The sequence below is a fragment of the Manis pentadactyla genome, chromosome 10 (genome assembly GCF_030020395.1).
Source record: "Manis pentadactyla isolate mManPen7 chromosome 10, mManPen7.hap1, whole genome shotgun sequence".
Lineage (NCBI taxonomy): Eukaryota > Metazoa > Chordata > Mammalia > Pholidota > Manidae > Manis > Manis pentadactyla.
In genome coordinates, this window is record NC_080028.1 from 77070508 (window position 1) to 77093606 (window position 23099).

The 23099-nt window shown below is 43.5% G+C and overlaps 1 protein-coding gene across 3 annotated transcripts in view; it reads left to right on the forward strand.

Annotated features, from left to right (window-relative positions):
- EEF2K (eukaryotic elongation factor 2 kinase) overlaps positions 1–23099 on the forward strand; it is a 66625-nt gene that overhangs the window by 16663 nt on the left and 26863 nt on the right. For all 3 annotated transcript variants that reach the window (XM_057487017.1, XM_036917010.2, XM_036917011.2), the window contains one exon: positions 20706–20806. In XM_057487017.1, coding sequence (XP_057343000.1) covers positions 20706–20806 — 101 coding nt within the window. The remainder of the gene's footprint in view (positions 1–20705; positions 20807–23099) is intronic.

The window sequence follows — 23099 nt, forward strand, 5'->3', positions numbered from 1 at the left end:
TGATCCTGGGGGTGTCCTGTATCGTGTGTGAGGGAATCCAGGTGCCAGGGGGGCCTGGCAGGGTTAGGGCTCGGGTAATAGAATCCAGCTCACAGCAGGTCAAGGGAAAGAAGGAATTTATTGTAATAGTCCAGGAGTGTTTCTTGGGACCCAGGGGTGAAACAATGTCGGGTCTCTCAGGGCACAGATCTGGGAACCAGGAAGCAGCGGGATGGACAGACTGACTGACTCCTCCTCCCACCCCCACCACCCTCTCTCCACCCCTCTTTGCCTATTCTTTATTCTTCTGTGCCCCTCAGTCTACACAGCAGGAGAATGGACTGCCGCAGCCCCAGGTCCACTCATTACAGATGAGCCACTTGCAAAGTCAGATTTAACCCTTTCCACCCTGATTCCAGGGAAGGAAAACCTGGTTGGCCCAGCCTGGGTCAGGCATCCTCTGTCTCTGATCCTCTCAGTCTGGCCAGGGTATGGCATGGTGGGAGGGGGTCACAGAGGAGGGACTGCTTCCAGGGAAGGTGGGTCCTGGTGACCTCCTAAGGGGAGAGTCCCCCTTGGGGAGACCCCTCCCACAGCTGTCTGTTCAGAGGAACCATGAGCCCCAGTGGGCTTTTTGGCAGACATGGGTCCCAGGAGCTGAAGGGTCCTAGACATGGACAGACACAGCCTCTGACCGCAAAACGTAGCACAGTGAAGCCTTTAAAGGAAACACAGACCAAGTGATCTGGTGAAGGGTGGTTTGTCTGTAGGAATGGCTTTAGGATGTGAAGTTCACTGGGCAGGACCCGGTGGCCTGTTCGGCTCTCCTCCCCAGTGCCTAGAGCTGTGCTGTGCTCATAGTAGGGGCTTCATCTGGAATCAATGAGGGGATGACGATGCTCTGCTCACCTCTCTATGACTGCTGTCTCTCTAAAGGACATCAAACATAAACCCTGTGGGCCATTTCACAATAGTTACTCGAGTAAAAAATATTATCTCAGATGGCAATTCCATCTCCATAGCTTCATCTTGGGGCAGAGGGTTCCTGCTGGATTCCCCGTGCATCAGCATTGTGAGAAGCGCCCTCCGTTATTGGTTGGGACTGTCTTTTATATTGTAGGACATTCAGACCTGCCCACTAAAGGTCATATTTGCCCCCTATTCATTATGACAACCCAAAATGTTCCCCAAATGCCATATATTTGCAAAGCCCCAATGAGGGGGTACCACCCTCAGTTGAGAAACCAGTGCAGAAATATTTGTATAAATGTTCACATTTATACATTCAAAGATGTGTTTTGTATATTGTTTGTAATAAAGAAAAAAGGGAAGCAGCTCCAGTGTCTATCAAGAAGGGCCTATTTAAATTATAGACCCATGTTCCTAACGCAGTGCTGTATTTACATGAAAACAAAGATGATGTTTCTATTTTCTATGTGATTTGACTTGAAAACAGTGCCAAGATACATATATACTTTGGGGTGGGGTGGGGTGGACAAAATCCATGAAAAGCCCTTGGAGAGTGCTGGCCCATTATAAGGATGAAAAAATGTTCACTATTTTTATTTTTATATGCTGATATGTGAAAAAGCAAGTTGAAATATAATATGGTCCCACTCTTATAAAAAATCCTCATATTCACGTATATTAGTATTTGAATAGCAAAACTGATGGAGGCGTTTGCATCCACCAGTTAATGGTGATCCTCTCTGGGAGGGAGGGTATCATTAAGGAGACTTTGATTATCTATATTATATATTTTTAAATATATATTTAAACAGAACTTAAAAGTACATGTATATATTATATATGTTTAAATAGTTAAACAGAACTTATAAGTACATGTATATATTACTTGTGTGCAGAAAAAGGTGTTTCTGGAAGAGCAAAAATAATGCAAAACAGCCAGGTAGCCTCCCCTCTCCCAAACAATTAATAAATAGACCCTCCTTAAAACTCACTGCTTCTGCAAGGCAAAGTTCAAACTCCTCACCAAGGATGGGGTTGCTGGTGGTCCCCAGGGACCCTGCTGGGCTTTTGCACCTCTCCCCACTCCCGGAATAGGCTTCACTTTCCATGCCTCTGCCTGAAACCTCTTTTAATCGATGCCCATGCCTGGGTCTGGTCTGTTAAAATGATCGACCTGGCTCCCTCTGGACCTGATTTTCAGACACCCTGCCCCCAGCTCTCTTCTGCATTCCCTTAGCAGACCTTTGTGTGCATCTGCCATGCTCTGTTTATGAGTCAGCCCTGACTGTAAGGTTAGGGGCTCTGTCTGATTGCAGTCCCCTCTCCCCATACTTGGAACAGTGACCATTTATGGATGAAATGTAGCTCCTCATTTCCCACCTTCCTAGGTAATCAAAGCAAGGTCCTTGAGGTTCCTGTTGCCTGTGGGGACTTCAGAGGGAGACAGCAGATCAGTTTCCTGAACCTTGCTCTTTTTGGCACATGACAAACCTACCGTGTATATTTACTGCCGACCAGACAACCTGCGTTGTTTAACCCAAACAGCCACCCTGTGTTTCTCCACAGTGGCCCTGCCCTTGCAGGTACCCGGTGTGTATTGTGAACTGTCCAGTCCTGTCGCTGTCAAGGCCAGGGCCTTCTGCCTGAGTTCCCTGGGGATGGGGGCAGAATTTCTCAGGGGGCTGCCCTCTTGGTAGAATGTCAGGCAGCCAACCAAGGATGTTTATAGAGTTTATCAGAATGTGGGAAAGTGCTTGTTCTCTGGAGTTAAATTTAAATAGCAGAAAATTGGGCATGACTGTAGCTCTGTAGGAATGGATGTACTCACAGAACAGATGTCAGAAGGAAGCACATGGACACATAAACAGATTATCTGGGGATCAGGAGTGATTGCATTCCTTTTCTACTTCTCTGTCCTTTTTGTTTTTGTTTTTGTTATCATTAATCTACAATCACATGAAGAACATTATGTTTACTAGGCTCCCCCCTTCACCAAATCCCCCCCACATACCCCATTACAGTCACTGTCCATCAGCATAGTAAGATGCTGTAGAATCACTACTTGTCTTCTCTGTGTTGCACAGCTCTCCCCCACCCCCACATTATACATGCTAATCATAATGCCCCTTTCTTTTTCCCCCACCCTTTTCCCTCCCCTCCCACCCATCCTCCCCAGTCCCTTTCCCTTTGGTAACTGTTAGTCCATTCTTGGGTTCTGTGATTCTGCTGCTGTTTTGTTCCTTCAGTTTTTCTTTGTTCTTATACTCCAGAGATGAGTGAAATCATTTGGTACTTGTCTTTCTCCACCTGGCTTATTTCACTGAGCATAATACCCTCTAGCTCCATCCATGTTGTTGTGAATGGTAGGATTTGTTTCTTTCTTATGGCTGAATAATATTCCATTGTGTATATGAACCACATATTTATCCATTCATCTACTGACACTTAGGTTGCTTCCATTTCTTGGCTATTGTAAATAGTGCTGGGATAAACATAGGGGTGCATCTGTCTTTTTCAAACTGGGCTGCTGCATTCTTAGGGTAAATTCCTAGGAGTGGAATTCCTGGGTCAAGTGGTATTTCTATTTTGAGCTTTTTGAGGAACCTCCATACTGCTTTCCACAATGGTTGAACTAATTTACATTCCCACCAGCAGTGTAGGAGGGTTCCCCTTTCTCCACATCCTCGCCAACATTTGTTGTTGTTTGTCTTTTGGATGGTGGCGATCCTTACTGGTGTGAGGTGATCTCATTGTGGTTTTAATTTGCATTTCTCTGATGACTAGCGATGTGGAGCATCTTTTCATGTGTCTATTTGTCATCTGAATTTCTTCTTTGGAGAAGTGTCTGTTCAGCTCCTCTGCCCATTTTTTAATTGGATTATTTGCTTTTTGTTTGTTGAGGTACATGAGCTCTTTATATATTTTGGATGTCAACCCTTTATCGGATCTGTCATTTATGAATATATTCTGTCTCTGTCCTTTCGACTTGTCTAGAATAAGCATATATATGTTTTGATTTTGTGAGTAAAGTGGGAAATTTTATCTTAAATTGTTTTCCTGGTCTGGGAATATCATGAGGATCATGCCACATCAGCACACATAGATCACTTCTTTTTTTTTAAGTGAATTGTCTTCTATCCCCTGATATATGTGGGTGTATTTAGCCAGTCCCTGAGGGATGTTTCCATCATTTCCTTTTCTTTTCCTATTACAGTGTAATAAATCTCCTTATACATATATTTAAGCAAACCTTAAAGTGTGCATTTTTTATAATACAAAAATAATACAAGTACAAGGTAAAAGGAGTTAATTCAAACTGCATAAATGATATCCAGTGAAAAGCAACACTCCCACCTCTTATCCCTGTGTCCCTGGGGGATTTCCTTATGGAAATATACCTTACATAGATAAGCATATACAGGCAACCCTGGAACAACACAAGTTTGAACTTTGTGGGTCCACTTACATACAGATTTTTTTTCAGTAAATATGTTTGAAAAATTTTTTGAGATTTGCAACAATTTGGAAAAAGATTTTCTTTTCTCTAGCTTGCTTTATTGTAAGAATGCAGTATGTAATACATGTAACATACAGAATATGTGCTAACTGACTGTTATCAATAAGGCTTCCAGTCAACAATAGGCTATTAGTAGTTTAGTTTTGGGGAGTCAGTAGTTATGTGAAGATTTTGGACTGTGCAGGGGTCAGCACCCCTAACCCATGTTGTTCAAGGGTCAACTGTATACATATATACCCTCCCCCTTTCCCTTTTTCACAGAAATGTTGGTTACCTGTTTTGTACTCTCTAGGCTGTCTTCCCATGCAAGCTGACATCAGCTAGAAATCACACAACGGGCGCTGTGGGTTGGGCAGGCCCTGCTGCACATGAATGACTCATATTAATCTTTTAATCTGCACAGCAACCCCATGAGGATGAGTGTTATGACAGGGTGAACCCCAGGCTTCAAGGTCTTAACCACCTGATGCCCCTCATGACTGCAGTATGCTGTCTTGCTTATTTTGTTGCTGTTCTGTTTTTCTAATGGCTGAGTATCGCGTCAGTGTCTGAAAGCACCAGAATGTTGCGTCAGTGTCTGAAAGCACCAGAATGTATTTACCAGCCCCTCAGGGAGGGGGATGAAAGCTCTTTCCAGTCTTTGGCTACTTGGCTACTACAGACAGCATGTCCTAAGCTGCCTGTGCAGGGGTGCACCTACTGGGTAAATCCCCAAAGCTGGATGGGTGGAGCAAGACGCCTGTGGGTTTAGAACTCACCCGGGCAATGCTGGTTGTCCTTCAAAGAGGTTTCACCAGCATCTGTACCCCCCAACGATGGACAGGAACACCTGCTTCCCACACCCTTGTTAGACTTTGGTGATCACACTCATACTTCCAGCCTCCCAAGGGTGGCTCCAGCCACTTGGTCAAAGGACAGTGATCACCCCACAGTGATGACTCAGGGAGAGAGGCGTCCCTGCCCACCCAAGCCCCAGGAGGCCCCACCCCTGCCCCCTGAACGCAGGAAGCTCTGTGCACACCCAGAGGCGGTGAACATTTTTGTACAGAATCAGACAGGGAAGCTTAGGCATCCCAGGTCCAAAAAGCTCTGGGCCTCCCATGAAATGAGGGCCTCCTGGGCAGATGAAGGGAAAAGAGGGTGGTGACGCTGGCGTTGGTCAGGAAGCCACCCAGTGACCTGGTGTCTGGAAAACAGGAGGTTGAGGAGATGCAAGTCTGGCTGCAGGGCCTCCTCTCTAAAGTATGTGCATGCACTGAAATGCCCAGATCCTTTGTGGAAATGTGCTAGGGTACAAGGGTCCCCCTTCTTTAATTTTATTTTGTAACTTTTTTAGCTTTATTGAAATATAATTCACATACCATGCATTTTACTCATTTAAAATGCATGATCCAATGGCTTTTAATATATATTCATAAAGTTATGCAGTCACATCTCTGTAGTCAATTTTAGCCCATTTTCTTTACCCCAAAAAGAAACTTCACATCTCTTAGCAACTCCCTACTCCCCACTCCCACTCCCAGTAGCCCCATCCCACCCAACCCCTGGCAACCACTAATCTATTTTCAGTCTCTATGGATTTGCCTTTTCTGGACATTTCATATAAATAGGATTATGCAGTATGGGGCCTTTTGTGTCTGGCTTCTTTCACCAAGCATCATGATTTCTAGGCTCATCTGTGTTGAAGCATGTGTCAGTACTTCATTCCTTGTATTGCCGAGTATCACTCTGGACCATGGATGTACCACATGTTATTTATCAGTTCATCAGTTGATGCTCATTTTGGGTCATTTCTCCCTTTTGGCTCTTTGGAATACTGCTACGTAAATCTTTGTGTGGACATGTTTTCATTCCTCTAGGGTAGAAACTTAGGAGTGGAATTCCTGGGTCATACCATAGGGTCATACTTTGTGTTTGGACCCCCTTCTTTTTATGATTGAGCAGGCAACTGGGGCATGACAGGCTTGGGTTTGAGTCCCAGGTCTGCCATTTCCCGGTTGCTGCAGATCTGGAAGCAAGTCACCTCCTTGCTGTCTGAGCCTCAGGTACTTCATCAGTAGATGGGGGAACTGTCCTTCCTGTCTGTCTGCCCTTGACAAGGTTGCCATGAGGTGCAGTCCAGGATTCTGTCTGGGGAAGGGCGGCCAGGAAGCAAGAGCATCATTTTCATCCTAGGGAATGTTATTGCTTTGGTGGTTATTTTTTCCGTCCTTCCCATCCTGTCCTCTCCAGCCACAATTCTGAGTCCCAGTGGTCAGAGGAGGTTGGTTACAGCTACTGTTTTTGACAAGGAGAGATTTCTTCAGAATTTTTAGCTATGTTCCTTTTATAGTTATTTGTTTTATTGCTTATAGAAGTAATCCATGTTCCTTGCAGAAAACAAAGTATCTATATAATTGCTATTTAGGTCTTAGTGTATATTTCAGACTTTGAGTCCCAAGTCTGACTTGTATTTCAGAATAAATAACAGACATGAATAAAATAGAGAATTTTTATTTCAATAATAGGATCTTGTATATATGTTATCTTCAGTAACCAGTTTTCCTCAGCAAATGAGATGATGCCTATCTTTCCACATCAGTAAGTGTGGATCTAGTCATCATTTTTTTAATGGTTCTATCCAGTCCACTGTATGGATATACTTCAGTTTCTGAAGCATTTCCTCTTGTGGGATAGTTGGGTGGTAGTTTCCACTTTTGCTGCTTCTATATTCAGTGCTGGGTTGCATGGAAATTGCACAAAACCTCTAAATGCATGTGGCCCACAATGGGGCAGCCACACAGCCCTGTTGGCCTCTTCCCATCCTGGAGAATGACTGTGCTTCCCCAGTTTTTCCTGCGTCTTTTGTTTGTCCTTGGGTGTGGCTTAAACCCTTTACTTTTGGCTGGGAGGGGTGAGTTGGGCTGACATAGAGCTAGTTTTTTTATTGAAGTGTAGGTGATATAATATATTAGTTTCAGGTATACAACATAGTGATTCAACATTTATATGCATTATGAAGTGCTCACCTCAAGTAAGTATAGCTACCATCTTGTCAACATATAAAGTTACTACAATATTATTGACTTTATTCCCTATGCTGTACTTTTTCATCCCCATAACTTAATTTATTTTATAACTGGAAGGTTGTACTTCTTGATCCCCTTCACCTATTTCTTCCATCCTCTCACCTTCTCCCATCTGGCAACCACCAGTTTGCTTTCTGTATTTACAAACTGATTTCTAGTTTTTTCATTCATTTGTTTTTTTTAGATTCCACATATAAGTGAAATCATATGATATTTGTCTTTCTCTGTCTGACTTCACTTGATAGTCCCTAGGTCCATCATGTTGTTGCAAATGGCAAGATTTCATTCTTTTTTGTGGCTATGTAATATTCCATTGTGTATGTGTACCACCTCTTCTTCATCCATTAGTCTATGGATGGATACTTTGGTTGCTCCCATATCTTGACTATTGTAAATAATGTGTCAGTTAACATAGGGGTGCATATATATTTTCAAATTAGTATTTTTGTATTCTCCAAGTAAATACCCAGAAGTGGAATTACAGGAATATACAGTATTTGTATTTTTAATTTTTTGCGAAACCCCCATAGTGTTTTCCTTAGTAGCTGTACCAGTCTACATTCCCACCAGTAGTGTACAAGGGTTCCCTTTTCTCCATGTGCTTCCTAACACTTGTTATTTCTTGTCATTTGGACACTAGTTATTCTGACTGGTGTGAGGTGGTACCTCATTGTGGTTTTGATTTGGACTTCCCTGATGATTAGTGATGTTAAAAGCATCTTTTCATGTGTCTGTTGGCCATTGTTATGCCTTCTTTAGAAAAATGTCTATTCAGGTCCTCTGCCCATTTTTTAATTGGATTATTTGTTTTTCTGGTGTTGAGTCATATGAGTTTTTTATATATTTTTGATATTAGCCCCTTATTGGATATATTGTTTGCAAACATATTCTCTCATATAGTAGGTTGCTTCATTGCTTTGTTAATGGCATCCTTTGCTATGCAGCAGCTTTTTAGATTAATGTGGTTCCACTTGTTTGTTTTTGCTTTCATTTCCCTTGCTGGGGAGACTATATCCAGAAATAAATTGCCAAAGCCAATGAACAAGAGTTTACTTTCCATATTTTCTCTTAGGAATTTTATGGTTTCAGGTCTTACATTTAGATCTTTAATCCATTTTGAGTTTATTTTTGTGTATGTATAAGAAAGTGGTCCAGTTTCATTATCTTACATGTAGCTGTCCAGTTTTCCCAACACCATTTATTGAAGAGACTGTCTTTTCCTCATTGTATATTCTTGCCTCCTTTGTTGTAGATTGACCAAATAAGCATGGTTTTATTTCTGGGCTCTCTGTTCTATTCCATTGATTTATGTGTCTCTTTTTGTCCCAGTATCATTCAGTTTTGATTACTGTAGCTTTGCAGTATAGTCTGAAGTCAGGGTGTGTGATACCAGGGTGTGTGATGCCAGCTTTGATCTTCTTTCTCAAGATTGCTTTGGCTATTTGGGGTCTTTTGTAATTCCATACAACTTTAGGCTAGCACCATGGTTCTTAGAATCTGCAGAAGTGATGGGAAAAAAATATTTTATAATATCCACTTGGCAGACATGACAGTTGATGTTTCAAAGGAGGCCTTTGGGCACCCCAGGATTCTTCCTCATGGGAACTTTGGAGGCCTTGATTGCTGTGACAGTGGTAGTAAGAACAGTGATATAAAAACGGCACCAATAGCAGTGACATCCTATGTGCTAAAGAATCTGCAAACATATCACCCGCACAGCCAGCCTCATGCCTGGGATTTCCAGGAAATTGTTATTATTATTATTATTATTAACTTTTTGTTTATTTATTTTTATTTTGTACTCTCAGACTTTGAAGAACCAAAGCCTTTCTGTTCTTTAGGCAGGGTTATGTTTTCCTTTTTTATGAAACCCCCTGAGCCTCCTATTCCTTGTGAGATTCATTAGCTTGCTCAACAAATGGGTTTTAGTATCTTTAGAACTAGAGAAGATTAGAGCTGGCAGGGCCTTAAGAATCCTCTAACCTAGTTATCTTTTTTTATTAAGTTTGATTTTCACATGCAATTCCTGAAAACATTCTCATTGGAAAAAAAATGCAAACTGTATAGATAAAGTTAAAGTCTCCTTGATCGACCTATCCTCTTCTATTCCCAGAGATAACCATTGCATCTGTTCAGTGTAAATCACTTTTCAGAACTTTCTTTGTTTATTTATATATAAATATACATTTATGCATATATCCACAGACACACACATCCTTGGAAATCTATCGTAGTGATTTGTGGGTTTCTTTCACCAGTACATGGGATCAAAGCTGTTTGCATTTTTCAGCAACTTGCTCTTCCCCCTAAACAATAAGTTTTAGAGATTGTCCATGTGGGCACCTTGATCTTTTAAACGGCTGTGTACTAGTATACCAGGTGCATATAATCATCCCCGTGGGGACGGGCAGGTTGTTTGCAATACCTGAGTGATGTAAAGCATCTTAAGCACTGATCTTCTTTGGGCCAGCTCACCTGGGCACAGCTGCATACGTGATCCGAATGGCTGGGTCAGTCAGTGAAGGTACTGCTAGGTGGCTCTCGGGGAGGCAATGCATCTGAGACTACTCACTTCCAGGCCTCCATAAACACCTGTTTTTCCTAACCTGATGGATAAAATAGTACGCAGGGAATTTTCAGCTCACACAGGAGTTACTTATCTGCAGTGAGCCCTGCGACCTCAGTGAGCTGCTGTCTCTGGTGGGAACGTGTCTATCCTAAGTGTGTGTGGGGGAAGGGGGTGGGCAGGAAATAAGTCAAACACTTGTAGTCAAAACATTCTTCGTTGTCTTTTGTAAATGAGAAAATCAAGGTTCACGTAGTCAGCAGTGGACAGGAGTCAGAGTGGAAGGAATCAAATCTTAGGAAGAACTTTTTATGTTGTGCTTTTCAAAAAAAAGTCAGTTGTCCTCAACCTGCCTGTTGCCAGTCGGGTGTGGCATGCTGCTTTAATGAGTTTAGAGAAAAAGTAATCTTGACTGTGTGAAATAGCACACCCTTTAATTATGAAATACTTGCTTCCTTGACTGTTTTTTGGTTGCCAGCTAGGAGGCAGTTTAGGTTGATACTCCTTGAACAGGGAGGCCCTGCCATTGGTGGCTTAGGAGCATTTGAGTCGCTGGTTGAAAGCCATGTGTCTCAGGTGGAGAAGAGGGCACCTGTGCAGACACGCTCAGAAGGGTGGCCTGCTGACTGCTCAGCGTGCTGCAGACTCCTTGGCAGGTGGGGGCCACTGACTGTCCCTGCCACTCGTGGCAGCTGGAATATGAGAGGCGACTGTGGCCCTTTTTCTAAGGTACAGGAATTCAGCAACTCTTTTAGTTGTAAATCTGTCCCCTGTGGGGTTATTTATAATAGAAGAAATTGGGTGACAAGTTCAAGTCTAACAGTGACACGGTTAAGTCAGTAATGATAAAACCATATGTGGATTATCATGCAGCTGTTAGCAATGAACTTGGAAATTCATGTCATGTTTGTGTTTCAAAATTTAAGTGATTTGTTCTCTGCCTCTTGAAATGTAATTTAGGAGAAATTTTGTTGGAAGAGAATGCCAACTATGTACATGTCAAATGTGGTCCCTCAGCTATACTTCCAAGAAATATGTCCTACTGAGATCTTGCACAGTTACACAAAGATTTAGATACAAGGATGTTCACTTCAGCACTGTTTGTACTAGGGATTATTGGAGAGAATCCAAATATCCATCAACCAACGTTAGAGCAATACCTTAAGGTGCAGTTATACAATTATATATTTTATAAACATGGAAGGGAATGAGGTTTACCCAATCTGTCTGTACGTACAGCATGGAGGGACATCCAAGGTCCTGTGTTAAGTGGAGAAAAATAAGATGCAGAACAGAATGGGTGGGGCTGTCCCCGTGCTTTAAATTCCTGTGCCTGTTTAGGAACAGTCCTGCAGAATAAATACATCAACTGTTTTCTGAGGAATGTTGGTTAGGAAGGACTTCCACTTCCTAATTCAGAATTCTCTAATGCTTGCAGTTTTTTATAATGAGTAGATCATAAATTTGCAATCAAAAAATAGTCAAGATCACTAAATAAAGTAGCAAGTCCCACTGACCCATTTTCCTGAAAGGCTGTAAATTATATTTACAATGTGATTCCAGTCTTATTTTTTAAAATGCATAGGAAGGGAGGGGGGCGGAGCCAAGATGGCGGCATGAGTAGTTCAGTGGAAATCTCCTCCCAAAAACATATGTATTTATGAAAATACAATAAATACAACTATTCCTAAAAGAGACACTAGTGGATACAGTATAACAGCCAGGATATATCTACATCTGCAAGAACTCAACATCACACGAAGGGGGTAAGATCCAAGCCACGGCCCAGCGGGACCCAAATGCCCCCCCACCCCGGAGCCCTGCGGGAGGAAAGGAGTCGGAATGGGGAGGGAGTGAAAGCCCAGGACTGCTAAACAACCAGCTCTAGAAATCTGCACCCGGAGCGCAGACACAAGGTGCACAGGGTGCTGGATATTAGAGAAATGGAAAAGCAAAACCTGCGGGCAGGTCCCCGCAACTGGTGCCCCTGAGACAAAAGAAAAGCGAGTGCTTTTTGCAAGTCTTAAAGAGACAGGGACCCCACAGCTGGACAAAGTCGTCCTGGCACACTTAGCCAGCAGCTGGGAATCCTGGGGAACTTTAGGGACCCTAAACCCCTGGGTGGCAGTGCAGCTCTGAAGCCCCTCATGGCAGTAAGCAGCCTGCCAGTCGTTCTCCCAACTGGCGTGGACCCCGACACATCGGCCCAGTAGTGGGAGAGCAGCAACGCGCACTGGGGGCGGCAGCACCAGACGGAAACGGGAGCGGCCCGCGTGCAACGACGGCACCAAAGGGGACCGGGAGCAGCCCATGTGAGCCCGCGGCGGCAGCGACCGAGTGGCCTGGGAGCGGCCCGCATGCGCTGGTGGCCACAGTGCCAGAGGGGCCCGGGAGAGGTTTGCGCAAGCCTGCAGCAGCAGCGACCGAGCAGCCCGGGAGTGGCCCGCGTGCGCTGGCGATTGAGGAGCCAGAGGGGCCCGGGAGAGGCCCCTGCGAGCCCGCGGCGGCGGGAACTGAGCAGCCCGGCAGCGGCCTGTGCGTACTGGCGGTGGTGCCAGAGGGGCATGGGAGAGGCCTGCGTGTGCCAGCGGAAGCATCGCCAGAGGGGCCTGGAAGCGGGCCGCGGGAGCCGGCAGCAATGGTAGAAGAGCAGCCCAGGAGCAGCTGCGCTCCCAGTAGCCGACTGAAATCCCAGCCCGATGCACAGCTGCCCGGGCCAGACCCAAAGGTTGCTGCTGGTGCACAGCTGCCCAGCAGGGGCGCCGCTGTCGCAGAGGAGCGCACCCGGTGTGCCTGCCACTTCCTGCAGGGCTCTGTGCTGCTCTGACGGAGACCCCGCCCACAGCAGCTTAGGGGATTAACCTGGTGGCTTCTCCAGGAGTGCAAGTAACTGGCACAGGCAGCGCAGAAGGGCAAGGCATCCAGCAAGCAGGAAAGGACTTTCTTCTCCCAGCTGACACACCTGCAGTCTACCTACAGCCACCGCTATCACCATGAAAAGACAGAAAAATTTACTCCAGTCCAAAATAGTCCAGATAACCCCTGACAGAGGATCTGCAGAGACAGACCTAACCAGTCTCCCTAAAAAAGAATTCAAAGTAAAAATCATAAACATGCTGATGGATCTGCACAGAAATATGCAAGAGCTAAAGGAGCAAGTACAGTGGGAGACTACAGAAATAAAACAATCTCTGGAAGGACTTAAAAGCAGAATGGATGGATGCAAGAGGCCATTAATGGAATAGAAACCAGAGAACAGGAACGCATAGAAGCTGATGCAGAGAGGGATAAAATGAACTCCAGAAATGAAACAATATTAAGAGAACTGTGTGACCAGTCCAAAAGGAACAATATCTGCATTATAGGGGTGCCCGAAGAAGAAGAGAGAGAAAAGGGGATAGAAAGTGTCTTTGAAGAAATAATTGCTGTAAACTTCCCCAAACTGGGGGAGGAAATAGTTGCTCAGACCACGAAAGCACACAGAACTCCCAACAGAAGGGACCCAAAGAGGACAACACCAAGACACGAAATGATTAAAATGGCAAAGATCAAGGACAAGGACAGAGTATTAAAGACAGCCAGAGAGAGAAAAAAGGTCATCTACAAAGGACAACCCATCAGCGTATCATCAGACTTCTCAACAGAAACCTTATAGGCCAGAAGAGAATGGCAGGGTATATTTAATGCAATGAAACAGAAGGGCCTTGAACCAAGGATACTGTATCCTCCCCCCAGCACGATTATCATTTAAATATGAAGGAGGGATTAAACAATTCCCAGACAAGCAAAAGTTGAGGGAATTTGCCTCCCACAACCCACCTCTACAGGGTATCTTAGAGGGACTGCTCTAGATGGGAGCACTCCTAAAAAGAGCACAGAAAAAAACACCCAACATATGAAGAATGGAGGAGGAGGAATAAGAAGGGAGAGAAATAAATAATCATCAGACAGTGTTTATAATAGCTCAATAAGTGAGTTAAGTTACACAGTAAGGTAGTAAAGAAGCTAACTTTGAACCTTTGGTAACCACAAACTCAAAGCCTGCAATGGCAATAAGTACATATCTTTCAATAATCACCCTAAATGTAAATGGACTGAATGCACCAATCAAAAGACACAGAGTAATAGAATGGATAAAAAAGCAAGACCAGTCTATATGCTGCTTACAAGAAACTCACCTCAAACCCAAAGACATGCACAGATTAAAAGTCAAGGGATGGAAAAAGACACTTCATGCAAACAGGGAGAAAAAAGCAGGTGTTGCAGTACTAGTATCAGACAAAATAGACTTCAAAACAAAGAAAGTAACAAGAGATAAAGAAAGACATTACATAATGATAAAGGGCTCAGTCCAACAAGAGGATATAACCATTATAAACATATATGCACCCAATACAGGAAAATCAATATATGTGAAACAAATACTAACAGAATTAAAGGAGGAAATAGAATGCAATGCATTCATTTTAGGAGACTTCAACACACCACTCACTCCAAAGGACAGATCCACCAGACAGAAAATAAGTAAGGACACAGAGGCGCTGAACAACACACTAGAACAGATGGACCTAATAGACATCTATAGAACTCTACATCCAAAAGCAACAGGATACACATTCTTCTCAAGGGCACATGGAACATTCTCCAGAATAGACCACATACTAGGCCACAAAAAGAGCCTCAGTAAATTCCAGAAGATTGAAATCCTACCAAGCAACTTTTCAGACCACAAAGGTATAAAACTAGAACAAAATTGTACAAAAAAAAAAATTATATGGAAACAAATGACAACAACAACACAAAGCCCCAACTTCTGTGGGATGCAGTTAAAGCAGTCTTAAGGGGAAAGTGTATAGCAATCCAGGCATATTTAAAGAAGGAAGAACAATCCCAAATGAATAGTCTAATGTCACAATTATTGAAATTGGAAAAAGAAGAACAAATGAGGCCTAAGATCAGCAGAAGGAGGGACATAATAAAGATCACAGAAGAAATAAATAAAATTGAGAATAATACAACAAAAGAAAAAAATCAGTGAAACCAAGAGCTGGTTCTTCAAGAAAATAAACAAAATAGATAAGCCTCTAGCCAGACTTATTAAGAGAAAAAGAGAATCAATACACATCAACAGAATCAGAAATGAGAAAGGAAAAGTCACGATAGACCCCACAGAAATACAAAGAATTATTAAAGAATTATTAGAGAATACTATGAAAACCTATATGCTAACAAGCTGGAAAACCTAGGAGAAACGGACAACTTCCTAGAAAAATACAACCTTCCAAGACTGACCCAGAAAGAAACAGAAAATCTAAACAGACCGATTACCAGCAACGAAACTGAATCAGTAATCAAAAAACTAGCCAAGAACAAAACCCCCAGGCCAGATGGATTTACCGTGCAATTTTATCAGACATACAGAGAACACATAATACCCATTCTCCTTAAAATTTTCCAAAAAATAGAAGAGGAGAGAATACTCCCAAACTCATTCTGTGAAGCCAACATCACCCTAATACCAAAACCAGGCAAAGACCCCACCAAAAATGAAAACTACAGACCAATATCCCTGATGAATGTAGATGCAGAAATACTTAACAAAATATTAGCAAACCGAATTCAAAAATACATCAAAAGGATCATACACCATGACCAAGTGGGATTCATCCCAGGGATGCAAGGATGGTACAACATTCGAAAATCCATCAACATCATCCACCACATCAACAAAAAGAAGGACAAAAACCACATGATCATCTCCATAGATGCTGAAAAAGCATTTGACAAAATTCAACATCCATTCATGATAAAAACTCTCAACAAAATGGGCATAGAGGGCAAGTACCTCAACATAAAAAAGGCCATATATGACAAACCCACAGCTAACATCATACTGAACAGCGAGAGGCTGAAAACTTTTCCTCTGAGATCGGGAACTAGACAGGGATGCCCACTCTCCCCACTGTTATTCAACATATTACTGGAGGTCCTAGCCACGGCAATTAGACAAAACAAAGAAATACAAGGAATCCAGATTGGTAAAGAAGAAGTCAAACTGTCACTATTTGCAGATGACATGACCTTGTACATAAAAAACCCTGAAGACTCCACTCCAAAACTACTAGAACTAATATCGGAATTCAGCAAAGTTGCAGGATACAAAATTAACACACAGAAATCTGTAGCTTTCCTATACACTAACAATGAAGTAATAGAAAGAGAAATCAGGAAAACAATTCCATTCACAGTAGCATCAAAAAGAATAAAATACCTAGGAATAAACCTAACCAAGTAAGTGAAAGACCTATACCCTGAAAACTACAAGACTCTCTTAAGAGAAATTAAAGAGGACACTAACAAATGGGAACTCATCCCATGCTCCTGGCTGGGAAGACTTAATATCGTCAGAATGGCCATTCTGCCCAAAGCAATATACAGATTCGATGCAATCCCTATCAAATTACCAACAGCATTCTTCAACGAACTAGAACAAATAGTTTAAAAATTCATATGGAACTGCCAAAGATCCCAAATAGCCAAAGCAATCCTGAGAAGGAAGAATAAAGTGGGGGGTGGGGATCTCGCTCCTCAACTTCAAGCTCTACTACAAAGCCACAGTAATCAAGACAATTTGGTACCGGCACAAGAACAGAGCTACAGACCAGTGAAACAGAATAGAGACTCCAAACATTAACCCAAACATGGGGAAATGACAGTCTCTTCAACAGATGGTGCTGGCAAAACTGGACAGTTACATGTAAGAGAATGAAACTGGATCATTGTCTAACCCCATACACAAAAGTAAATTCAAAATAGATCAAAGACCTGTATGTAAGTCATGAAACCATAAAACTCTTAGAAAAACATAGGCAAAAATCTCTTAGACATAAACATGAGTGACTTCTTCATGAACATATCTCCCCGTGCAAGGGAAACAAAAGCAAAAATGAACAAGTGGGACTATATCAAGCTGAAAAGCTTCTGTACAGCAAAGGACACCATCAATAGAACAAAAAGGTATCCTGCAGTATGGGAGAATATATTCATAAATGACAGATCCGATAAAGGGTTGACATCCAAAATATATAAAAAGCTCACGCACCTCAACAAACAAAAAGCAAATAATCCAATTAAAAAATGGGCTGAGGAGCTGAATAGACAGTTCTCTAAAGAGGAAATTCAGATGGCCAACAGACACATGAAAAGATGCTCCACATCGCTTTTCATCAGAGAAATGCAAATTAAAACCACAATGAGATAACACCTCACACCAGTAAGGATCGCCACCATCCAAAAGACAAACAACAACAAATGTTGGTGAGGTTGTGGAGAAAGGGGAATCCTCTTACACTGTTGGTGGGAATTTAAAATAGTTCAACCATCATGGAAAGCAGTATGGAGGTTCCTCAAAATGCTTAAAATAGAAATACCATTTGACCCAGGAATTCCACTTCTAGGAATTTACCCTAAGAATGCAGCAGCCCAGTTTGAAAAAGACAGATGCACCCCTATGTTTATCGCAGTACTATTTACAATAGCCAAGAAGTGGAAGCAACCTAAATGTCCATCAGTAGATGAATGGGTAAAGAAGATTTGGTACATATACACAATGGAATATTATTCAGCCATAAGAAGAAATCAAATCCTACCATTTGCAACAACATGGATGGAGCTAGAGGGTATTATGCTCAGTGAAATAAGCCAGGTGGAGAAAGACAAGTACCAAATGATTTCACTCATATGTGGAGTATAAGAACAAAGAAAAACTGAAGGAACAAAACAGCAGCAGAATCACAGAACCCATGAATGGACTAACAGTTACCAAAGGGAATGGGACTGGGGAAGACGGGTGGGAAGGTAGGGATAAAGACAGGGAAAAAGAAGGGTATTATGATTAGCATGTATAATTAGCATGTAGGGGGGGCATGGGGAGGGCTGTACAACACACTGAAGACAAGTAGTGATTCTTCAGCGTCTTACTACGCTGATGGACAGTAACTGTGAAGGGGTATGTGCGGGGGACTTGGTGAAGGGGGGAGCCTAGTAAATATAATGTTCTTCATGTAATTGTAGATTAATGATACCAAAATTAAAAAGAAATGCATAGGAAGGATCTGGAAAAGAACTAGTCCAAAGCATTGATGAAGTGGATGGCATGGGATGGGTTTGAGTTTTCTTTGTCTTCTGTATTGTCCAAGTGTTTCATTAAGCATGAATTAGCTTCAAAATTGGAAGAAGAAAATATGAGCTTTATTTTTGGACTTTGCAGAAATTAGGATTTCCTGGCAAGGGAGCCCTGAGCCTTGGATGGGTGGGTGTTTCTCAGAAGGCTCTGTGCCTCTGCCTTTTCTCCTCTGAGCAGGATCCCAGTAATGGTGCTCAGGCTGGAGGCAGGGGCAGGGTGCTGTCCTGTTTGGGCCCAAGTCTGTGGGAAGCTGGGCTCCTGCAGGGCTGGTCCGAGTGGCAGAGGGACACTGTCATGGGGTCTGGAATTGCTGTGGGCTTGCCATCGCCAGGCGGTGTCCAGCCCACCATGCAGTCCCCTCCCTGTGGCTTAGTACTTGGGCCTGGAAGGGAGTTTTGGTCTTAGTCCTGTAGAGGCAGTTTGGCAAGGGTTCAGGTTCTTCAGGAAAACAGCAAGAAGGATCATTATTTATCATAAGAAAGTTTGTTTGGAGGGGACAGTGAAGGATTCCCCCTTGGGAGCATAAAAGCAGTGAGATGAACTTTTAAAACAAAAAATGGGGTTGTACCACAGTACTATTGAGAATCAATATTCTCTTTTCATAATCTGTCTTGATCAGCTTTCCCAATTAGTACTCAAAAAAGCCCTGGTTCTCAAGAAGTTTTTGAAAGTTTGAGGGGATTTTTTTTTTTTTACATTTGTTAACCTCTTTTATTATTTTTATTTATTTATTTGTTTACTTTTTTGATATCATTAATCTACAATTACACAAAGAACATTATGTTTACTAGGCTCCCCCCTTCACCAAGTCTTCCCCCCTCACCCCATTACAGGCAGTGTCCATCAGTGTAGTAAGATGCTATAGAATCACTACTTGTCTTCACTGTGTTGCACAGCCCTCCCCATGCCCCCCCCACATGCTAATTATACATGCTAATCATAATACCCTCTTTCTTTTTCCCCATCTTTATCCCTCCCTTTCCACCCATCCTCCCTAGTCCCATTCCCTTTGGTTACTGTTAGTCCATTCGTGGGTTCTGTGATTCTGCTGCTGTTTTGTTCCTTCAGTTTTTCTTTGTTCTTATACTCCACATATGAGTGAAATCATTTGGTACTTGTCTTTCTCCACCTGGCTTATTTCACTGAGCATAATACCCTCTAGCTCCATCCATCTTGTTGCAAATGGTAGGATTTGTTTTCTTCTTATGGCTGAATAATATTCCATTGTGTATATGTTCCACATCTTCTTTATCCATTCATCTACCGATGGGCATTTAGGTTGCTTCCATTTCTTGGCTATTGTAAATAGTGCTGCGATAAACATAGGGGTGCATCTGTCTTTTTCAAACGGGGCTGCTGCTTCGGCGGGGGGGGGGATATTTTTGGTCATCACAACAAAGGAGGACAAGACAGGCATTGAGTGAGTGGAGGGCAGGGAGGCTCTAACCCTGAAATGGGTGAGACGGTTCTACACAATGCACTTCAGTGCAACCCCAGGACCTTGAAATGTCTCATGCAAATCTATTCATAATTATCTGCCCCCAGAACTTAGTGCTGTGTGGATGTAAAGGCAACATAGCTTTGTGTAACTTCATATCCTCTGAGTTTAGAATGATTATGTTGTGATTTTTATTTAGGGCAGTAAAACAGGGTGTACTTACGATTTATCCAGTGTTTATAGGAAGGCAGCATTGGGCTTTATAGTAAGGGACCAGAATTCCCACTATAGAGTAAGCACAGTCTTTTGGAAGGGCTGTTTTGTGTTTTATATGGATATAATCAAAGTCTATTTAACCAGTCCCCAGAGGTGGACATTTGGATCAATGAATTCAGTTTCACACGATCACAGTAATGCCTCTTGTACATATATGCCTGCACATTTGTGATTGTATTTCTGTAGGATACATTTCCAGATGTAGAATTGCTGGATCCAAATGAAGGAGTATGTATTTTTCACTTTAGTTCATTGCCAGATTGCCTTTGGAATATATTGTTTATACCCATTGACCTTATGTGAGAGCACCTGCTTCCCCATATGCTGACCAGCACTAGCTATCAGCAACCATTAAAATGTTTGCCAATCTGAATGAGGGACTATGGGGGAATGATACCTTATTTTTATTCTCAGCTTCTTGATTACAAGGGAAGTGGTGTGTGTTTTCCTATGGATATTATGTATCTTATTTGGTTTTATAGTTAAGATGTGTTACCTCTGCCCATGGAGAGGCAGTGCCCATGTGAAAGCAAATAGGATCTTTTGAGAACTTTGTTCCAGAAAGGATAATAGCTGGGAGTATTTCTCTCTCACTGGTGCTGTCTGCCTCCCCAGAGGTGGGAGACACCTGGGCAGTCGCAGGGTGGGAGGAGGCTGGGCAGCACTCCCAGTAGCCCCTGCTCTAACATTCTCCTTTGCCTCTGCAGGAAGCCTGGAAGCATGCGATTGAGAAGGCCAAGCACATGCCCGACCCCTGGGCTGAATTCCACCTAGAGGACGTTGCCACAGAATGTGCCACCCGTCACAGGTCAGCAGCTTGTCTGGGAGTTACTGTATGGTCCCTGGCTTCAAAGAGTCCTTGGGAGTATGGGTCCTGCTTCTGCTCATGATCAGTTGGAGCCGAAGTACCCTTGGAGGTCAAAGAGAAGGGAATAATAGTATCAGCCGGTATTTGAGTGTTTATGCCTGTGAAGGCATGGCGCATTATCTCATGTCATCCTTAGAGTGGTCCGCTAAGGTATGTATTTGACAGGTGAGGCTGAGCTGTGCTGCAGTAACAAGTACCCCTGGGGCTTAATGCAACAAAGGTGTACTTGCCACTTGGATGAAGCTGAGTGTGAGTTGACCCTTCAGGACAACTCAGGGACCCAGGATGCTTCCACTTCGTAGTTCCTTCATCTCAACACACAACCCCCACAACGGCTACCAAAGGGACAGAGAGCACGTGGAAGTGGCACACCAGCTTCTCAGGGCTGTGGCGCTGGGAAGAATCACAAAATGGAGCTGGTGGTGTTTAGATTTCTTATTGGAAAAGGCAAGGGAAGGAAGAGTGTTTTCAGGGGGTTTCAGGAAGAAGGATGAAAGGCAACAGCAAAACTCATGAACCACCCCCGGGAGGTAATCAGCACAATGCCTGTGATGAAGATGATACAGCCCTTATTTAGTGAATCCCCTCTGTGCCACACACTGACTTCAGCGCTCTGTATGTATTTATTCACTTAAAAAAGCCTGTGGTAGGAATCACGTCAAGCATTTGGAACCCCTTTGAGAATCTCATGAGCCCATCTCAGAAAGTTGCACCATATGTCTAGTTTTGCTCATAATTTTAGTGGACTTGTGGACCTGCCCTGGAGCCTGCCCCCTCCCCGTCCTGTGACCTCTGTAGACCCCTCCAGCTCTGAATCCCCCAGGCTGACCCTTGCAGTTCCTGTAATTGCCCAAGGGGGGAGAGAGGTTTAATAAGCTAAACTTCTGACTCTCAGTATCGACTTTGAATCAGCCAGTACTCTTTCAAATGCAAGTAACAGAAACCCAGTTCACAGAGGCTGAAGCATGGAACAGAATGTTTGTCTCATGTGGGCAGGCTTCAGGCATGGCTTGTTCCAGAGGCTCCAAGGAGGCTTTTTGGCTTTGACCTCAGATAGGCTGTCTTATATCAGTGACACAGATTTTAACTCACCCAGCGAAAGAGTATTTTTTCTTTCTAAACATTTTTTAAGCAGAAGTTCCATATTTGAATCTCATTGGCCTGGCTTTAGTTAAATGCCCATCTCTGAACCAGTCATTTTGCCAAGGAGCTTCACCTAGATCACATGCCACAAGCCAACAGGTGCTGGGGGTTCAGCCCCACCCAGTCCACATACTCTGAGAATGGAGGATAGTTTTCCCCAAAGCAATATTGGGGGGTGCTATTACTAGAGGAAGTGGGGGGTGGGTAGGCAGAAACCATGGAGCTCTCTCCTCTTTGTGCAGCATGTTCCTGCTCCCACTTTGTGGAAAGATGACTTCCAGCCTGGTGTGCACCCCCTCCACACTGGAGGCCCACCTCCTAGCAGGCTCTGGGGTCTGTGCCGGTCAGTGTTGTGGGAGCCCCAGCAGGGCAGATTATGGACTGTGTTCCCTCCTGCCTATAAGAGCAGTGTGGTGGCTGGGGACGCCAGGCAACACAGGGAGGCTCCTGGGAGAGCAGGACCTACATGCTGGGCTGGTTCTGTGTGTCCTGGAGCTCTGGGTTGGGGAGCTGGAGGCCAGGGGCCAGGTCGAACTGTATTTATTTCCTGATGGAAGTGGCTGACTTCACCTCCCTGGCTGCTAGTGGAGAGAGATCAGGTGTTGATGGCTAGAATCTCCAGAGACTTCTAAATTGGAGGCTTCCTCCTCCATTCCTGGTTTTTAAAGAGGGCTGATGTAAGCTGGCCCTTTATTGGGACAGATTTCCTGTTCATATGGGCTGTGCCCAGGCTGGTTACAAGGTGGCTGCGGTTGAAACCTAGTTCTCGGTTTGAATTCCTGCTGCTGGGCAAGTTACTTCACCTCTCTGAGCCTCAGTTTCCACACTGGGGAAAGCAGGCACCATGATTGTACCCATCTCATAGGGCTGCTGCTGCATTGGTAGAAGAGATCCATTTAAGGATGCAGCATATAGTGAAAGCTCAGTGACCTTTGAGCACCTCTGATCTTTTTGATATTAGTGGTCATGAAGGGCAAGTGAGGTCCTTCCAATATCATCTGTCTCCCTGTCCCCCCAGTTTGGGTGCCTCTCAGCTTGCAGCTGCTTTTGGAAGCAAGGGAAGACTGTTTCCTTTTCCCTGGTCTCTGCA